Here is a 21366-nt window from a genome sequence, read left to right on the forward strand (position 1 = left end):
TCTCAATTGCTTGCAAATGGCAACGTAATCAGGCTGAAACTACCGAAGTTTACCGAATATGCTTGGGATTCTACAGAACTAGCCACTATTCTCTAGCAAGGCCTACACGCGTTTTTAGCGAGAGCTATCGAGTTTGATCTGGTCTATGGATATTATATTTACGATGATATGTCATTATTCCCCCATTTTCACCGCATAAAACCAATCCCCAATAAATCTTAACGCTGATTGTAAAGTATGCCGCATGAAGTTAATTTGTTAGTGATATTATTTATTCAGTTTTAGCCGTTCCTTAATAATATTTTTGTTATATACAAACCCAAACTATTATATCTTCTGTCTGTTAATGTTTCGTCAATTTCGACATCTCTTCTATCTGTTGAGGTTTTTTTTATGATAGGTAATTTTATTCTGCATTAAAATAAAACGCATAGTTATACAAAAACAATTTATTGCAGTCCTAAACATTCACAATACAATGAAGATAAATGTACTTTAAGCGATAGTTAAGTAAATAAAAACCATGCTAAATATTTCGAATTATATATACAATGTCGATACATATAATATATTTTTTGATAGAATATATATTAAAACAAAATAACAGTCATATTATAAAAGTGAATATAAATAAAATATTATACGGACGCACTTTTGTGTTGTGTAAATTTTTAAATAATACATGATATTTTATATTGTACTATTAATTATATTTATATTAATTATATTTTATTAATAATATTTTATATTGTAATTAATAATAGAGGCATATTTATATTTCCAGTTATTTTTTATTTACTTTGGCATTTTAGGTATCAATTTTATTCAAGTATGATATGTTATATACATAAAAGAATTATATAGTAATAATAAAATATTTAACCAACTTAAATTTTGTGTATATATCTAGTTTTAAGTATAATCTTTCAAATATTCAAATGTTCGTCTTTCAAATATATATTTTAGGCCTATGAAGATAAAAAAGGTATATTGAGCTATATTTTTAGTACAGCGTATATATGTAGCAAAGCCTTTGATAAGGTATAGCATGTCTTGTATATAAGCTTCAGAAAATGTTACACACCGAAAGAACACAATGAGTTATTAAAATCTTACATTACAGCCAGAATGTTTATGGTCAAACAAGAGGTAGCCTACTCTACAATAAAAGTTAAAGCAGGTATACCACAAGACAGTGTATTGGGGCCAATTCATTATTTACCCTACACATGTGATATAACAAAAATAGAAAATATCGTGATGCTAAAATTTGCTGATGGTTGATTCTTGCTGTTGGAGGCAGTAGCGACGAAGCTACACGAAAATTACAACAGGAAAGTGACAATATACATAATTGGATCCAAGTTTGGGATATAAAAATTTACTAAAACAAATCTGTGCACGTGCGATTTACGTTTAATCAAACAGCGCAAACACCAATAACAATAAATAATACTATTATTCCATATGGTAACACCACTCTCGCCAACAAGTATCTCGGAATGTATCTTGACGTAAAACTTTGTTGGAAGGAAAATGTAACAAAGAAAAAGAAAGAACTCGAATTCAAATATAGGAAAATATACTTATTTAGGTGAAGAAAATCACAATTATCAGTATATAATTAATTGCTATTGTACAAAAAAATTATAAAACCTATATGAAACAAATTACCTATATGTTTACCTATAATAAACATGTAGTGAAACATATGCAATTCAATTATGGGGATGTTTTATGAAAAGTAATAAAATTACAATACAAGATACAATTTCCAGAACAATGTACTAAGAAGCATGGTAGGTGCTAGGGGTAATGGCCACCGAAAAAAATATCGATAATTCGATATATCGATATTTAAAAAAACATCAATATAACGATGTATCGGAGGTAAATAATATCGATAATTTTCTTGCAATAAGTATTAAAAAGATACATATTTTACAAAAAAATATATCGATTACTTAATTTTAAAGGTTTTAAAAAACATATTTAATCTATTCTGAAAAAATATCGAAAAATATCGTATATATTTTTTTCAGAAAATATCGATATATCGATATATTTGCATTCCTAGTGTATCTTCTGCAGCCCTAGTGGGTGCACCCAGATACTCCAGGACTAATTATTTATACGGAGACCTTCAGATATTAACTGTCTCTCAGAAAATAAAGAAAATTGCAAGGAGACATGACTTCATTATATTAACTCTTGGATAACAGCATAACGAGACATAGATTAAAAATAATCAAACCATTTGATTTTGGGTACTGCAGTTTAGTGAGGTGCATTTAATAGAAAGGCAGTAGTGTTAAGACATAAACATTATTACACCAGAGACTAAGGTTGGATATATACCTAGATATATACCTAGATTTAAGTTATTGTACAGACAAATTGTAGGTTAGTCGGAATCGACTAGTAACAATTTAATAAATAAATTACAAAAACATATTTCTTATTCATTGGGAAAAAATATTCATTCTAGGACTATCTTGAAAATGGTTTAAAATGATTAATTTTAAATTGAATTTTAAAGATATAAAATGATACGTAATATTAATGATTTTGTATGAAGTTAGAATGTATTTTATTATCAAATATTTATGTTGCTTTCAGTATTATAAATTAGAAACCAATAATATATAACCATAATAATACATATTAATTCTGACAATTTTAACATTTAAGAACCAAGTTACACATTCATGAAATAAAAAAAACACAAATACATAATTACAAAGGTGACATTTACAAATACAAACTGACTCATTTGAGGTTGTACTCTAGGTTTAGTTACAGACAATGAAGGTGGAAATTATGTTGCTGTCAATTGGAATAACAGTTTTCTTCCAGAAAGGATATCTTATATAATTAATTTTTTAAAGACCATATTACGTATTCATGTTGATTATTATACCATAAAGATTGTTTAGTAATGACGGACCCATCATGTCACGAAATAATGAGAAGATATTTGATTAAAACGATGAAATAGATTATTGACATAAAGGTGATTTATATATTTCAATATACCATTATTGTTATTTATATGTGGTTCTTATAAAGTTGATTATATATATGGAAGTAATATACTTCCGAATCACTAGCAGTAGCAGTTCTCCAAGGAAACATGGATTGGATGGTTCAAGGAATATTGTAGGATTTGCTATCAACTTTATCAATTTTAATGTTATTATTGTAGAAAATGTTTCACGTGGTCCAATATTCAGATAACACTACAATAGACTTTTCAATTCATTTTATTGGTTTGCTGGAATTGCTATGTTAAGACCTGCGAAGGAATTTTATTGGTTTGTTTCATTGTTTTCATGTTCTATTAAGATAGTTGTATTGGTTTTGAGTGCAATTTTATGTGTAAACGACATACAGCAGAGTACGTTTATCATTTTATGCTTTTGTAACTAAATTATAACAAAAATTAATTCGTTTTAATGCCCCTTGGATTTAAAAAGTGTTAAATATATACAGAAAGCAAATACATCGTTTTTCGTTTAAGAAGTCTCAAAAATATAAGACTAGAGATAAACCAGAGTATAATCCCAAAATAGGTTCAACTGGAAGAATGTTAAAATTATGAAGGTAAATCATTATACCACTAAAAGATTTTTAGAGTAATTTTATCACTAAATCAGTACATAACAGATTAAAATTAAATAATAGTAAGAAAAAAAAATACATCCCTCAACAAATATGTTAAAAAAGAAATTGAGTTAAATTTTTATTTATATTCTGTTATGACTAACTCTGTAAATCAACAAGATGATATTAATATTATAGAAGCAAGGTCTACTTAGCAACTCCAAGATTATTAATCTATCTCCGTTATTTTATTCCTAGATTCTGTCATGTTGATAATGTCAGTCATTTTAACAAAAGGTTTTCAGTATAAAATAACACACATACAAATATATATTTTTAATTAATTTTTTTCCATTACAAAATATTATTTTTAGTAACTTAAATATTCGAATAGCGACTAACATATAGTACCATCTAATTGGATTGGATGTTGCGAAACTTTTGCCTGAAAACCCATATTGCGTTATTTCTTTATTATTCTATGATAAAAGGTGACGTAATGATATCTGTAAATCATGAGGAGTCAAGCTAAATACTAGCTAATAGGTAATGACATTTCATGAGCTGACAATTTAACTAATTTATAACAGTGACCATTTTATAAGTTTAAGTTAAATTAGTCGCTTATAACTGTTGTATAATATCTTTATTATTGTATCTATTTCTGTAAAGACACTATTGTAAGACATAAAGTAGGTTTGGTTTATGTTGTTATAATTAATAGTACAACATTGAGTCAGTTTGTTTCTACATATATTGTTTACATCTAAAAAGACATGTACTTTAATATTTTACATTTCTTTTACTTTAAATCACTGATATCGAGATGATCACAAATTCTATAAGAGTTAATTTACATTAAAGGACGTATTAAAGATTATAAACACAAATTCAGTGGTGGAATATATTTACAAAATTAGAGCTACGTCATCGCTATTAGTGTCTGCTTCGTTCCAGTGGGTGCAGTCTATGATGTGCCTGAAATATATAATCGGTTAGAATATGAATATTCATTATCAGAAGATTTATGTGAGTGGCAACAGCATTTACATTTTTCTGCTTTATTTTGGAATATATTAGATTTAATTTCGAAGGAAACAAATTTGCTGGTTTTAATATCCCTTATTTATTTCAAAATATTGAGCCTCTTGTTTTATTTTAGGAAATGAAGATTATGTAAAGTTTCTAGTATGACATCGGTTTTTCGATTTTTTTTTTGATAGTACTTGTGTACTGTACTTAATTTCGTGTTAAATAATCCACATAATTCTGTGATTTATATGATATATATAATTAAAAGTATATATATTATAATAAAAAGTCCCCGGCACATTGATGGCGCTACTAAAATTAAATCCACATGTTTTTTAGTTAGCCCTAACCCTCAAAAGATGCGTGTATAAATTTGACAACTTTCGGATCATTGGTTTGTGAATTATAGCATTATGAGTGAAGCAAGTTTTGTTATTGTGAAAAAAATGGATGAAAAGGAATTTCGCGTGTTGATAAAATATTGCTTTTGAAGGGAAAAATACAGTTGAAGCAAAAACTTTGATCTCGAGTTTCCGGACACTGCCCCAGAAAAATCAACCATCAAGGATTGGTATGCTAAGTTTAGACGTGGTGAAATGAGCACCGAAGACGGTGAACGCAGTGGACGCCCAAAAGAGGTTGCCACCGACGAAAACGTTAAAAAAATCCACAAGATGATTTTTAAAGACAGTAAGTTGAAATTGAATAAAATAGCAGACACTCTAAAGATATCAATTGAATCATATCATATCATTTACGAATATTTGGGTATGAGAAAGCTCTGTGCAAAGTGGGTGCCGCGCGAGCTCACTTTTGATGAAAAATAACGACGAGTTAGTGATTTGGAGCAGGGTTTGAAGATGATCAAGTGTAATAAACCCGAGTTTTTGCGTCGATATGTGACAATAGATGAAACATGGCTCCATCATTTCACTCCAAAGTCCAATCGTCATCCGAGTGGACTGCACACGATGAATCTGCTCCAAAGCTTGGGAAAACGCAGCAGGGGCTGCCAAGCTTATGGCAACGAAATCGCTGAAAATTTGAAGAAAAAGAAAATGCTGCTTCACCAAGACAATGCACTGTGTCACAACTCAGTGAAAACGACGGCAAAAATCCATCCATTCACCGTATTCTCCAGATCTGCCTCCAGCGACTATTTCCTGTTTTCAGATCTCAAAAGAATGCTCGCTAAGAAGAAATTTTCGTCGGATGAAGAGGTGATCGCCGCAACTGAGGCCTATTTAGAAGCAAAGAACAAATCGTACTACAAAAATGGTAGCGAAAAGTTGGAGGGTCGTTATAGTCAGTGTATCACCCTTGAAGGGAATTATGTATTAAAAAAAATACTAATTTTTTATGTGAAAAAATGTGTTTTACTATGGTAGTGTTGGGATATTTCAACTTTCGTAATTGAGTGTTGCTATATAGCAATATAATTTGGTCTATCTCTGTTTAAAAAAACATTTGTTACAATTGACGACGATATCCTTTACCGATCATATATTATCTTAGTTTCAAATTGATATATACTAGGTGCACTGGAAAATTATTACTAATTTTTACTGAAAAAAATATATAATTTTTATTAAAATGGATGCCAATTTAGGGTTACCATCCCAAAAAAAAAACTGTTCGTCCTTTGAGCAAAACCATTCATCGAGCCTTTTTAAAACTTTTTCGAAATTAGCGAAGTGCTCCTCTGTAAACACGTGTCTCATTTATGCGAAAAGTTGATAGTTAGATGAAGCTAGAACTGGAGAGTACAATGGGTACGATAATGTGTTCCCCCTAAATGCTTTGAACTCTTCCTTGGCTGGTATTGCTTTAGAAGACGGCGTGTTATTGTGCAGTAAAGTCACTTTACCGTTTCTTCGGGCCCATTCTGGACGTAATTAGTTCGTAATATATCGCGCAACTCTGGTCCCACCAAACTCAGTCTTGCGATCAAAACGATTTGGCCTTGTAGTCGATCGGACGGCTTAGCTGATTTTTTACGCTTAGGGTTTTCAAAATAAATCCACTTTTCATCACCCACCACTATTCGGTGCAGAAATGACTTTAGATTATACCTTTGATGGAGCATTTTATTGATTTTTCGATTTTCCATTTGCCTGTTATTGAATTGATGTGGTATCTTCCCATCTTTTGGATTTTCCCTATTGCTTGTAATAGGTTGTTAATCGTTTCTTGGGTGTCTTTTAACACTTCTGATTGTCTTTTTAGATTGGGTTGGGTCTTTGTCCAATAAAGTGACACAGTCATAAATTCAAACTTTTTTGGTCTACCAGAACGTTTTTTGTCTTGCACATCGAAATCACCACTTTTGAATTTTCGAAACCACGCCTCATATGTTTTTAAGCTTAATGTCAGTAGAATAAAATGACATATGTGTCAAATCATATCGGTAAACCTGTATGTGGTATATTTTTAAAGTAAAGAATGCAGTGGCGAATGTTTAGTAGTAAAAGCTATTGAGGTATAATTCTGCTGTTAATTTTCGGGAAGGTGTTTATGATGATTATACAAATGAGATTTTAAATAGCCCGCGAGTCTGCCAGTCTATGGAGAAACGTATTAGATGTGAAAGTTTGCGATTATCGTTTTTATTGATTTTCGCTCTGCTTCCAGACTTATACACTGCCCCTCCCTTTCGAAGGTTTTGGAAGCTGAACATGTTTCCGTAAAAATTATTAAACTTTCTCAAGCACCTTGCGAAGGTCCCATTAGCTGTCTACGCGTGCGAAATGATTTGTCAAATTCATTTGAGGTCCAAGCTGGTGTTCACTAAAGAGATGCCACTGCTTTTCAAGATAGTAATCGATACAAGTAGCGAAAATGTAAATCCTTTAATCGTCTGATGGTAGCGCCTACATTCATTAATACAAATATTGTGATATATTCTAACATTCTTCATAATATAGGTCGTACTGTAGAGGGTGGGAGCTTTGATACTATGGTTTCCTAGTCAGGTTATATTATTTGAACAATTGCTTGTCACCGTTGAATGATTAACCAATAAGGGGCCTGCTTTCTTATAATCCGTTGAGTAATTAAAAAACTGCTTCTAGATCTTATGGCCTTTGTATTTGTTGAGATTATTTTGATGTTTCCGAATCTCAAAACCTTTTCGACTTTTTCTCTGGAAATAGCCTTGTGGGGTGGCTGATACCTCCACTTTATTAAACTGAATGTTGTGATAATGTTATGATGCGTTTTGATCACCCTCCTAGTTTCTGTTGTGTATACTTACTATTGTATATGTGTTACTTTTAATTTAGAGCAGCCGAGGCATCTTTCTCTTTGGCTTGAATATAACTTTTTTAATGTGGCCTGTCCCTTGAAGAAACTAATACTAGACTTTTTGTACTACTAGAGAAACTTTTCCGGTCTTCTTCTGTTTCCTTTTTGGGAGTAAGTAAGCAAGCAAGCGATTTTATTGTTCATTTTGAGGATCTTTTTATTTATACCCTTCAAGTTATCTCTATATTGAATGAATGAAGTTTGAGGTGATTAAATTCATTTTCTAAAGAAGCTAGTTCGGATGTGATAATAGTCTTATTAATTAAGGAATTTAGTATGGATACTTTTTGTGTATGTAGATAATCTGGTCTCTCTTTCTGTATCAATCCAAAATTCAGATGACTTGCAGCTAATTGTATTATCTATTCGCCATCAAAAGCAGTAATTACCTTAGTAATTATGGAAATTAAACCTTTTTAATATAAATAATGATTAATTGGAAATATCCAAGGTTCAGGTTTGCTAAATCAATTTAAATCAATGAAAGTAGTTTGCATATTTAATTAACAATGGATGAAGCAACCATTAAAGAAATCATTGAAGAATTTATTCCATCACCGTAATTTAATATTATAGGTGTATTTTATAATTTCTATGAAATTCTTGAAGACTGGCAGATATTTAATATCCTTACTAGAATATCTTGATTTGGCATCATGTCGGTACCATTTGTTTTAAAGTTTGGTAAAATTTGTTTTTAATTTGTTTGTAAAAATTGTTTTCATAACGTGTCAGAACTTAAAATTCAACAGTTTATAGTAAAGTATAAAACCTTAAAATGTGTTACTACAAAATCTCAAAATGGAAAATGTATAAAATATTAAATTTTGTATTAACTAATTATTAATAAAAAAACTTTTTTACTAATTTAATATTAAATAACAATATTTACAAAAATACTTTTTGATACAAATACTTTTTGATATTACAAGTTTGAATGAAATTTAGTGCGTAAATTATTTTAAAAAAATATTATATTCGATATATTGGATTTAGAAAATTAATAATATAATAATTAAACTCTATTGAGATTTATTACTTGAATAGATCTGGAGGTTGATGTATCTCTGGTCATATTTCAAGGACAGTATCTTGTTCTATATGTAGACTATCAGATAAGGACACGCTGCTTCCTGGAATTGGTTCAGGCAAGCCATCGTCTAATACTTCTGTAATTTCTTCGAATTTACTGCTGAAAGAAATAGAAATTAATTAAAATTATGTTTTGATAACCTCTATTCTATGATATTTATTTAGGTTAACACAATTTAAAGGGAATATTATAATACATTTTTTGTAATAAATGCAAAATATTCTAATAAAATTGCCTATTTTGTATAATGTATTGCTTTCAAACAAAAAATAAGTGTATTTAAAAAACTAAAATTAAATTGATCAAAAAAATCTATGGCTCACTTCTACGTTTTTCCGTATCATATATTACTTAAGACAATTTTTACCACTTATGCGACTTTCTCTATGTCTCTATGTCACAAATTACATTCATAAAATTAAGTCTGATAAAAAGGAAGGAAAAGTTTAAAATACCTTTGTTTAAGATTATATTTTATAATTATTTGGTAAAAATAATGCCACAAAAGTCTTTATACAAATTATATTTTAGTTAGTATGGGAGCTTAGTATGGGCGGCGCTGAAATATTGCTATGGTTACCACACATATTTGGGGCGCCTTAGAGAACGCGCTGTTTTCAATTATTTGATATTTAAATGTATTGGCTATTCGGAAGAAACTCTGCTCTACCATCATAACATAAAATAGTGCTGCATACACAAATTATTAAGACCATATTGACATATGGCATCCAGGTGGAAGCAAGAAGTGCAATCTGGACTTAACTGTTTCATAACAAAGTACTAGGAAGTACTGCCAAAACTCCGTGGTAGTTGAGAAACAGTGACCTTTGTAGAGATTTGGAAGTGGACAACATTAACTAGGCAATTAAAAAATTTACCCAGGCTCAACATTGTCAAGTTTTCATAGCAAATGTCATTGTCGAAGATGTCGAGATGTATATATATTTCTTTACGTACTAAATTCAAAAAAAAAGGACGAAAATAATTACTGAATACTATTAACATGCAATGAAAAACTTCATTTTAAAGGAACTAGAATTACTTTTATATTTGAATGTTCTGTGGTTCTGTAAAAAGGAATGGACCCTGGAATAGAAAGGAAACCCTACAAATCTTTTATTGTATTTTAATATGTTAGTTGCAATTTTTAAATAACATATTATTGTATATATAGATAATCAAATAGAACTTAAACAAAACCTAAAAACTAAGGATGTACGATAACCATAAATACTAAATAAAAATTAAACATGGAAATAAACCAATCAAATGAAATATATTCTTCGTCAGTATAGTACTGTATTTGTATTTTTTTAAGTTAGAATGGAATATATCTCTTTTGTGATAATTTCTTGTATCTCCTCAGCGTTATTTGTAATACCAAATACTGATTCTTAAAATCGAGAATTGTAGATAGCTTCTTTCAAAATATTCTTTGCCTGACCTGCTGATAAAATAAAACCTAACTAAAAACTGTCCCGATCATCATTATTTTCTTGTATTTTTTAATAGCCAAGAAAATAAATTGTTGAATATTAAGGAATAGTTTTCCTATCAGAAAATTTATTTATTACAAATATATAGTATAAATATTGAATATAGTTTATCACCTCTTTCCGGTTACCATTTTTTTACGAAATTTAACTGCTACTGTAAAAACTTCTTCAAATCTTTTCGAATCGATTCAATTTCTAGAACCTTTCGAATATAAATTTTGTCTTCAAGAGTTTCTGACAATCAAAAGGCTTCGAAAGACTTCGACTAAAAAACTGAAAGAGATTGATTGATTACCATAAAAATAGTCAAAAGTATTTTAATATATATCATTCACAATCTTAATGTTTTTACCCTATTACATTAACAGTCTTGAAAAATAGTGTTCCAAAATGCTGCTATATCAACATATAATATATTGTTATTTACCAGCAAACTACCGAAAAATCATAAAATTATATATATTATATATAAATCGATAAGCCTAATTTCGGCATATTTTTGTCAAGGTCGCGGCTAGGGTGCTAGCCAGAATGTTAAAAATCAGTCGAAAATAGCGACTGAAAATAGTCGTCAGTAAAAAGTAGTAAAATCAGTCGAACCAAAAATAGCGACTGAAACAGTCAATAGTAAAAAGTAGTCAATTACTAAACAGTCGATAGTCAATTTCAGTCGAAAGTCCCCAACGCTAATTATAATCTATTTATTAAATAATATTATAACTGATTCTAACAGCTAATATGAGTTATTAAAATATGTTGAGGTTAATATAAAACACTATGTTCTTATTAAGATGCGGTTAACAGGTCACTTGAAAAGTCCCCGGCCTGACATAGATGGCGCTATTAGAATTGTCCATATGTTTTTTACTTAGCACTAACCCTCAAAAGATGCGTGTATAAATTTGACAGCTGTCGGATTATTAGTTTGTGAATTATAGCATATTGAGTGAAGCAACTTTTGTTATTGTGAAAAAAGGGATATAAAGGAATTTCGCGTGTTGATAAAATATTGCTTTTTGAAGGGAAAAAATACAGTTGAAGCAAAAACTTGGCTTGATGCCGAGTTTCTGGAAAATGCCCCAGGAAAATCAATCACCAAGGATTGGTATGCTAAGTTTAGACGTGGTGAAATGAGCACCGAAGACGGTGGACGCAGTGGACGCCCAAAAGAGGTTGTTACCGAAGAAAAAATTTAAAAAATCCAGAAAATGATTTTGAATATCATTCACGAATATTTGGGTATGAGAAAACTCTGTGCAAAGTGAGTGCCGAGCGCGAACACACTTTTGACCAAAAACAACGATGAGTTGATGATTCGGAGCAGTGTTTGAGGATGATCAAGCATAATAAACCCGAGTTTTTGGGTCGATATGTGACAATGGATGAAACATGGCTCCATAATTTCACTCCGAAGTCCAATCGGCAGTTATCCGAATGGACTGCATACGATGAACCCCTTCAAAAGCGTGGGAAAACGCAACAGTGGCTGGCAAGGCTATGACGTCTGTATTTTGCGATTCGCATGGAATAATTTTCATTGACTACGTTGAAAAAGGAAGGACCATCAACAGCGACTATTACCTAGCGTTATGGGACCGTTTGAAGGACGAAATCGCCGAAAAACAATTGACCTGTTATTCTCATAAACAATATGCAATCCAAATGAAATGAGTGTCAAAATAAAAGTGTCTGGAAAAGATTGAGACATACCATTTTAATTTTTTGCCGTTCAGCCAGTTTAGACATCAGTTTTTCACCATAAATTTCACTGAACCTTAAAATTGTAATCTAGTCAAAATCCTTGAAGAGTGGATTGTTTCAAAAAGATTTATAGTTTCAAACAGATATATATGTTTTAGAGAGATAACAGATTGCAATAGACAGAAGTAGATTATACGTTGAAGCTAAATTCAATACCCAATATTTACCCATGAATGCTATTTATAATAGCCATAGTCATAAGTAATTAATACTATAGTAATTAATACGAGAATAATGTAATAAATAAAATTTCAATTCTATAAAGGTCTGAAGATTTATTGAGCTGATACTGCAATAATCAAATATACAAAAGTAAACATCACTTAACAAATTAGAACCTAATTCGAGGGTATGACAACATATTATGCACTGTACGATCGATTTATATATAGAAAATATATATTAAATAAGTAATATTCAGTTCTGACTTGATAACAAATTGGCGAATGCGACTGGATGATTAGTGATTCCCAAGTAGATAACATTTTGTTTTTAAAGCCCGCTTGTTTGGTAATAGTGAAACATTTAATTAATAGAATTTTCAGACCTTTTAATAGTTGATAAATCAGTGCTTTCTAGACTATTATACCCTAATTGACAGAAAATTCTATTAGGGACCGTTTCAATATCGTGGTTTCTTTGAAAATTTTCATTTCATTTTATCAAGAATAAGTATTTTTTTGTGGCGTAACGACGCTGATGTAAGATGGCTGACGATTAAAAGCTGATCTACTTCGATCTGAAACACATTAAGTTGAGATTTAATCCAAAAAAAACACCCACATCGACATCGAAGCGGAATAAAAGCAATAAGTCTTGGTATACAGTATGGTGTAATCAGCAGAATCTAGTATTACGTTTGTTAATAGTATTTCCCATTAGTATTATGAACTGCTAAGTGGAATAAAATTGTTGAAAAAATGCGAAAATGAACCGATGATTGGATAGCTGCCAAGTCAGCAACCTTATTTCGATACCTTTTCGCTATGTTGCCAGAAAGATGAGGAAAGCAAATATTTTGATTAATGTATATTCAACCATCATTTAATCATAATCATATCATAATCATATCATAATCATATCATAATCATATCATAATCATATCATAATCATATCATAATCATATCATAATCATATCATAATCATATCATAATCATATCATAATCATATCATAATCATATCATAATCATATCATAATCATATCATAATCATATCATAATCATATCATAATCATATCATAATCATATCATAATCATATCATAATCATATCATAATCATATCATAATCATATCATAATCATATCATAATCATATCATAATCATATCATAATCATATCATAATCATATCATAATCATATCATAATCATATCATAATCATATCATAATCATATCATAATCATATCATAATCATATCATAATCATATCATAATCATATCATAATCATATCATAATCATATCATAATCATATCATAATCATATCATAATCATATCATAATCATATCATAATCATATCATAATCATATCATAATCATATCATAATCATATCATAATCATATCATAATCATATCATAATCATATCATAATCATATCATAATCATATCATAATCATATCATAATCATATCATAATCATATCATAATCATATCATAATCATATCATAATCATATCATAATCATATCATAATCATATCATAATCATATCATAATCATATCATAATCATATCATAATCATATCATAATCATATCATAATCATATCATAATCATATCATAATCATATCATAATCATATCATAATCATATCATAATCATATCATAATCATATCATAATCATATCATAATCATATCATAATCATATCATAATCATATCATAATCATATCATAATCATATCATAATCATATCATAATCATATCATAATCATATCATAATCATATCATAATCATATCATAATCATATCATAATCATATCATAATCATATCATAATCATATCATAATCATATCATAATCATATCATAATCATATCATAATCATATCATAATCATATCATAATCATATCATAATCATATCATAATCATATCATAATCATATCATAATAAAGAAATATACCTTTCCGTTTTTTATATTTGCGGTTAAGGTAATGTTAGAATTAAATATTTATTTATTTGTTGATTTCTCTGGTAAAATCAATCTAAATAATGGAATTTAATTTACAACGTATGTCGTCATGACAATCTAAACGTCTGCATCGCAGGGATGGCCATGGAATTGGTCGGTCATTCTGTCGAATTACTGTTTTGAGTGCGTTCTCGCGGAAGTTAATTAAATTAATTTGCCACTTCGAAAGTCGAATATAACAACGCTACTGGTGCCACTTTGAATTACTATCACGGAACGTAACGTTCGCATTATATTCTATAGGAAAATAACCGCTGGAGGAAAATAAATGTCTTCATTTTATCGAAATGTATTTAAATTTTTTTATAATTTTTTTAAACTTATTTTTATAATCAATATAACTTTGGTTTTCTAAAGTTATAAATAAGATATAACTGGAAATATTGATTTCTATTATGCTTTTTCCAATATGTTGTTAAACATTTATTTGAGAAGATGGATCACGTTGTTTATCGTGATGTTATATTTCAAAAAAGTTTACATCAGAAAATCTATTACACAATGAAAAGAAAACATACGTATTAAATTATTTCATTTAATGCTACAGTAGTGTAAAATGTGGGTGAGGCTCATACTTTTTAAAAGAGCTATATTTTTAAATATTTTTGGTTGTGGAAAACTTTTGATATTTTTGTTAATACTTGCCTTGAAGAATTAACAGAAATTTGGCTTATCGATTGATTTTAAAGAATTTACAACATGTAATATTATAGTGTATATCGAATATATTTATAACCAACCTCATGTTAAAGCCTCATTGATTGGTTTTACTTTTATGGGTAATTTCATCGAGATGTGAACAAAAACAAATTTCAGTGCTTTAAAAATATAAGTATTACATAAGTATTATATAAGTCTTACAGTGTGAAGCTTATGGGAATTATTGCTTCATCCTGTTTAACATATGATTAGTGGTTTGGAAGTTTGGGAAGTGGTGATTTTGACCCCGAAGGCAAAGAGCGTTCTGGACAGTCAACAAGACATTCATGTAAAGCACAAGAAGGATATGCAGAATATTGGGAGTAACAGAAGAAACTTCTTCCAATTGCTTGAAGAACATGGGATTGATCCAAAAATTTGGATATTTTGTGTCGAATGAGTTGATGCGAAGAGACTCTGAAAACCGTGTGATTATGTATGAAATGCTCTCTCAATGACAAACTCCGAAATATTTCTTGCATTGTATTGTTACCGGTGATGAAAAGTGGGTCAATTATGATAATCCAAAGTCAAAAAAATATGGGGACCACCTGGTCATACATCAACACCAATATCAGCAGCAAAATTGAATATCAAAGGCTCCAAGCTATTTGGCAGGACTAGCTTGATACGATGAGCTGCTAAAACCTAATGAAATCGTCAAATGGAATCACTATCGACTAAAAATGATGCGTCTAAGCTGAGCAAGGTCGGAATATGAGCAAAGACACAATGTTATTCTTCAGCATGACGATACTCGACCACATGTTCGGTGAAAACATACTTGGAAGCATTAAAATTATAAGTCATACCCCATCCGCCATATTTTCCAGACCTTGCTCTTTCTGGTTCCTCCTGCTTTCGATATATGAGCCGTGACCGGCCCTTTAAAGCTAATTTATAGGGCCATACAATATCCAACTAAAAATGTGATACTCCATCCGCCATATTTTCCAGACCTTGCTCTTTCTGATTCCTACTCCTTTCGATATATGAGCCGTGACCGGCCCTTTAAATCTAATTTATAGGGCCATACAACATCCAACTAAAAATTCTATAGTTTAAAACTTTTTTTTCGTGATTGAAACTTAGCAAAAACTGAAACCTCCGCAGCAAAAGGACACTAGGATATGATATAAGTCGACAAGCGTTAAACGGCTATTTACCGTTTACTCTTTGTAGACAGTTTTCAGTGCTATGCTATAATACTACCTATGATCATGAGCAAAAATTATCATGTTTTCCACAAAGAATATCTTATTGACTAATATGACTGCTACTAATCATGTTCGAACTATACGAGAAACTGTAAGATGAAAACACTTCAATTACTGATCTGATATAATTCATCAATTTGAATATTGAAATAAATATTCGAAAATCGATCAAGTATGTCATATTACAGATGTAATTAGAAAAACATATAAGAGAACGAAATTAAAGAAACTATAAGAGAGTTTAAAGTATGAAACTCAGGCTGGAAAATTAATTATAATACGAAGAGAAATGAGCCAGATTGCCACAACTTCCACTTCACAACAAGATAAATATTCATAATTAAAAAGCATTATTGCAAATGTAGTTCAAGGTAGTATTTTTGGACCAATATTACTTCTTGTAACAGCTTTATCTGCCGGTGATATTGCCTTAATAGCTTTAAGCAATGATTTTCGTATAGCTACAAATAAACTTCAAACAGCTGTCAACAACAACATCACAACGAATTAGATCAGAAAAATAAAGAATAAAGGAAAATGCGAAGAAATTTATACATGTATAATACAATTGCCTTCAAAGGACATATTTGGCAGTTATATTGGCTTTGGATTAACCTCCAACGTTAAAACAGCGAAATTCTAGAAAAAGAGTATATTAGAGTCTTAAAAAAGAGTATTAGAAAAAGTCCTGTTAATGCTCCATGGTACATTCGAATTTAAAGCAACACCTAAAGGTCAGTGAAAGAATTAAAATGTGAGAAGTACTATAATTTCTCAACAAATTACTAGGAAGTTGAAAAGACAAAAACCTTTGGATTAGTTAACTCAAATTAAAACATCTGAAAAAGTTCAGTAATATATGTCCTATAAAAATAAAAATAAAAAATAAAAAAGATCAGTATGCATGAAAAAACTAAACATGGGATAAGATACATCAGATAAATTATGTTCATTAATTTTATCATTATTTAAGGAATAATTAAATATAAAACGATTATGACAAATTATGTGAAAGCGAGTTTTATTTGTTCATATATTCTCAGTTTTTTTCTTAAAACACAGACAAACACATGTACCATTCAATGAAATCATAAATCGTCCCTAATATCTATGGCACTATATATTAATTAATTAATTAATTAATCTGGTAATTCGACATTTTAGACCTTTTTAATTTTTCTCTCTATGTCTATGTCTTTTAAAAAGGTTTGAGTGATAACATACAGTGAACTAGGGGGAATTGCTGCTTCTTTTTAATTATGTGATTTGATGTCTTTGTGAACACCTTATAATTGTCAGATGTGATATCTCAACATGTCCTAGGGACATTAGAATTTCATAAGAGTTCAATTGTGGAGATTCAACCTGAGTTTCATCAAATTGTGAGTTTGTTTATAGAATATTCCAGTTTTCCTGTTTTAATTTCATTGCATTGTATTTCTTCCATATTATTATCTATATATTATTCTTATTTTATTTATGCATTTATCTATGTATATTTTATTTTCCTCCATATTATTATTTATTCGTATCTTTCTCAAAATTCTTCAATTAATGTAAATTAAAGATAATGGCTTAATGATTGTAGCTGGTAAGCCAGAAACTGATGCCAAAGTGGTCAAACTAACTGATGTGTAGTTGTGATCTATTGATATTTGAAGCATACATAAACTCCACCGAAAGTGGCCCTTGCTGGCTCTTGGTGTCAGCGTGTCTACTCGGAGCTGGAGAAGTAAATGCACAATAGTAAGTGTTGCTTATTTATTTGAGATCTTGACTTCACCCTACCAAGGCCTACTAACATTAGTGGCAGAATCTCGTGTGTCATCTTCTCATGATCATATTGCCCATCCATTAACCCAATATTTAAATATTGTTAGTGTTCTGGTACTTCGAATGACCTTCCCTTCGTACCGTGTACACATGTCGCGTCATCACTTCATCCTAGCATAGTTTATCATTGTTATCCGTTATCGTTATTACCCATTGTTTATTATGATTTCCCGGCATTTTTATTGACTACTATGGACTAGGATTATTGATAACCATCATGGTTATTCTATCATTGCTATTGACTACGATTGTTACTGTCTGTTACTGATATTAACAATACTATGCATTACTAAGTACTATACCAACAAATACATTTATTTATCAGTACTATAATTCGTCAGTATAACTAACTACCCCTACTATTAGCGCCGAGTATCATTATATTTCATTATTACTTGACATTAAATGTATCTATTGTGATATATTGGGTTATATTTCATGAGTAATTTTATTCTTGTCATTGAAAATTGGTTCCTCAGGTACGTTTTCATTTCGTTCTCAGAACTGTCATCCGACCATCTCGTCATTAAGATCTCGCACGCTTATAATTTGTTTTTTTATACTGCGTAAGTAATTTTTATATCATTCATTTTAATCTGTGTTTTCATTTGTTTAAGATGTAAAAAAATATATGGTTTTATTTAAATATAATTTGTATTGTACGCCCTGGGTTGAAATTTAGCCCTACATATATTAGATATGATTATACTTGTATAATATATAGGATTGCAATTATTGATAGTAGAAAATTTATATAATTCTTGTATTTAATGTGTTAAATAATGGGTTTACGTAACTATTCAAGAGCAGGCTTTCATATATATGGAAAATAATTGAAAAACACGAGAATATAAAAGGTAATTGTTTTTTCTTCTGGAAACAAATACGTTTAGAAACATGCCTCGGTCTTGTTCCTATGTATACATTTTTACCAACTCAAAGTAATTCGTTCTAGTTTAATATTAGGATTCTCGTGGTAATTTTTTTCGTTTAACCATTTAAATATTATAATTTCCTGCGTTACCTGGTCGAGAGCTATTTTTCGTTAATTTAGATTTGAACTTCGCAGGCGTTAGTGGCAGCTGGATGGTGAAATTAGTCTGAATATCCGTCGAAGCAAATGCGAACAAGGCCTGTTGCAAACAATGCTCCATGGATTTAAAATGTGTCGGGAAAAATAAATTGGTAAATATTTTTGCCTCAAAAAAGTGTTAGAATGGCATTGAGAAAATATTAAATACACGCAGAAGGGGTAATATTTTTACTAGGTGTACTATGTGATAATGTTTATAATATTATTTGCACTTTTTTGGCGATATGGCGATACCGTGTCGAATGAAAGAAAGATTCGAAAGCATTTCGAAACTGTGTGCCAAGCTATGCTGTATTTATTGTAATAAATGACAATCAGAAGGCTCTGTGTTTGGTGAGTACGCTGGGTGCGGCAGAATATCCAATTCGAGCTGCAACAGTGTACTAATTCTTGTAACGGGTGAACAAGAGATGCAATGCAAGAGGATCATTTTGTTAATGGCTGTTGCCCTTTATTTGCAATAATATATCGATGGATTTGTTCAATTGCGATCGATATATATCTAAAGTAACAGTTTCAGTTTTTTGTCCTAGCAGCTGGTATATCTTGCTGATAGCCACCATATCAAGTGCAAAAAATTTTGTCCATGAATATTCTGCTTCGACGTAGATATGTATGGCTTTCCTAGACTAACCAATTGGTATCAGTGGCAATTACTGTTTGCAGTTAGGATTGGCGTAGTGTATCAGCTTTTCATCGCCAGTCACAATAAATCATAGAGAACTGTTCTATTTTGCCTAGCAAGCAATGAAACCGCGTTATTGGAAAGGTTCAAAACAGCGTTTGAGCCAATTAGTGTGCTAACCGGTTTTCCATTTTTAAATTTTTTCCCATAGCATTAAAACGTGAGCAAATAGTTAATACATTAATTTCGGAGCTCTTTGAAGTTCTTCGAGATTTTGAGCCGGGTTTATATCCAATAATTCTTGAAATGCCTTGTCTTAGAACCTTTTTGATTCTGCAGTGCACTCTTTGTCAATAGTATTAAAATTACCACTTTTAAATCGTTCGAGCTAAAGGCGAGAAGGAGATTGGGATATGGCAAAGCAGTATCATCACAAATTTATAAGAGTGTTTAATACGCTTTGTCAGTATATTTTTTAAAATTAATCGGCAAAAGTAATGTATGTAGAAAACGCAATTTGACGGAAAACTACCAAAAATAATTATTTTATGTTATATGTTTATATAGTGTAAAAATAAAATTTTAGTTTGTAAGTTTTACCTATTTACAATTTTCTCTTTATAAGTACCTATAGAATTTTTTTCGTTATTTTGATCAAACAATAATACTGATTGTTTCAAGAAAACAATATTAAGATAATGGTCAATTATAGGATAATAACTAGCACCATCGATTATTTATTATTCTATTAAGTTACATACTATTCTTGAATCATGCAGTAACCTTAAATATTTACCTTTCTAAACTGTCCAGATCGCTATGGCCAAATCTATGTTCCTTCTTCTTTCGTTTCCTTCTGATTATATTCTGACATATTGATGTGGCTACGTGCAACAGTGAGAGAAAAAATGCATTTGCCGCTGCCAGATACACCAACCATAATTTGTAGGGCTTATATAAAGTCAGTAGACCTATAAGTATGTACAGGGGGCTCTTTTTCCATCCTTCCAGCATCATAATGTATTTCCATATTCTCCATATTTTATTATCGGCTCTGAAAAAGGAGAAAATATTTAATACAATCTTTAGTTTAGTACAATAACAATATATGTTGTCATAATCTATGAATATGTAGTAATATTATATTGTATGGTAACGTTTGATACAGTATGACTTTGAATGAATGACTTTTTATACTTATTATTATATGGCTCTATTACTTCAAACTGAACAATAATTACTGTATTCAATAATATTTTTACGATCTTTCTTAAAAAAGCAAGCATTTCTAATTAGATTGAAGTATTTCATATTGGAATGTTGATTCAAGTATTTAGTTACCTAGGAGAATTAATACAGGAGAAGAAATTTATGTCCCTGTCGGAAGCAACAAGCCTCTTTATCAATAGTTGATGAGCTTATACATCTTTTAGGTGGC

General features: G+C 30.1%; 1 protein-coding gene across 1 annotated transcript in view; it reads right to left on the minus strand.

The window, feature by feature from the left end:
• Positions 1–3928: 3928 nt before the first annotated feature.
• The window catches only part of LOC143190187 (uncharacterized), a 293945-nt gene continuing 276507 nt past the window's right edge, over positions 3929–21366 (minus strand). The window contains exons 3-5 of the mRNA XM_076394336.1: positions 20725–20982; positions 8978–9130; positions 3929–4581 (exon numbers count right to left, since the gene is read on the minus strand). Of these exons, the coding sequence (XP_076250451.1) occupies positions 9010–9130; positions 20725–20945 (342 nt within the window). The 5' untranslated portion in view covers positions 20946–20982 and the 3' untranslated portion in view covers positions 3929–4581; positions 8978–9009. The remainder of the gene's footprint in view (positions 4582–8977; positions 9131–20724; positions 20983–21366) is intronic.

The sequence above is a fragment of the Rhynchophorus ferrugineus genome, unplaced genomic scaffold, assembly GCF_030347505.1.
Source record: "Rhynchophorus ferrugineus isolate W39M unplaced genomic scaffold, kcgeb_rfMv2 rfM2, whole genome shotgun sequence".
Lineage (NCBI taxonomy): Eukaryota > Metazoa > Arthropoda > Insecta > Coleoptera > Curculionidae > Rhynchophorus > Rhynchophorus ferrugineus.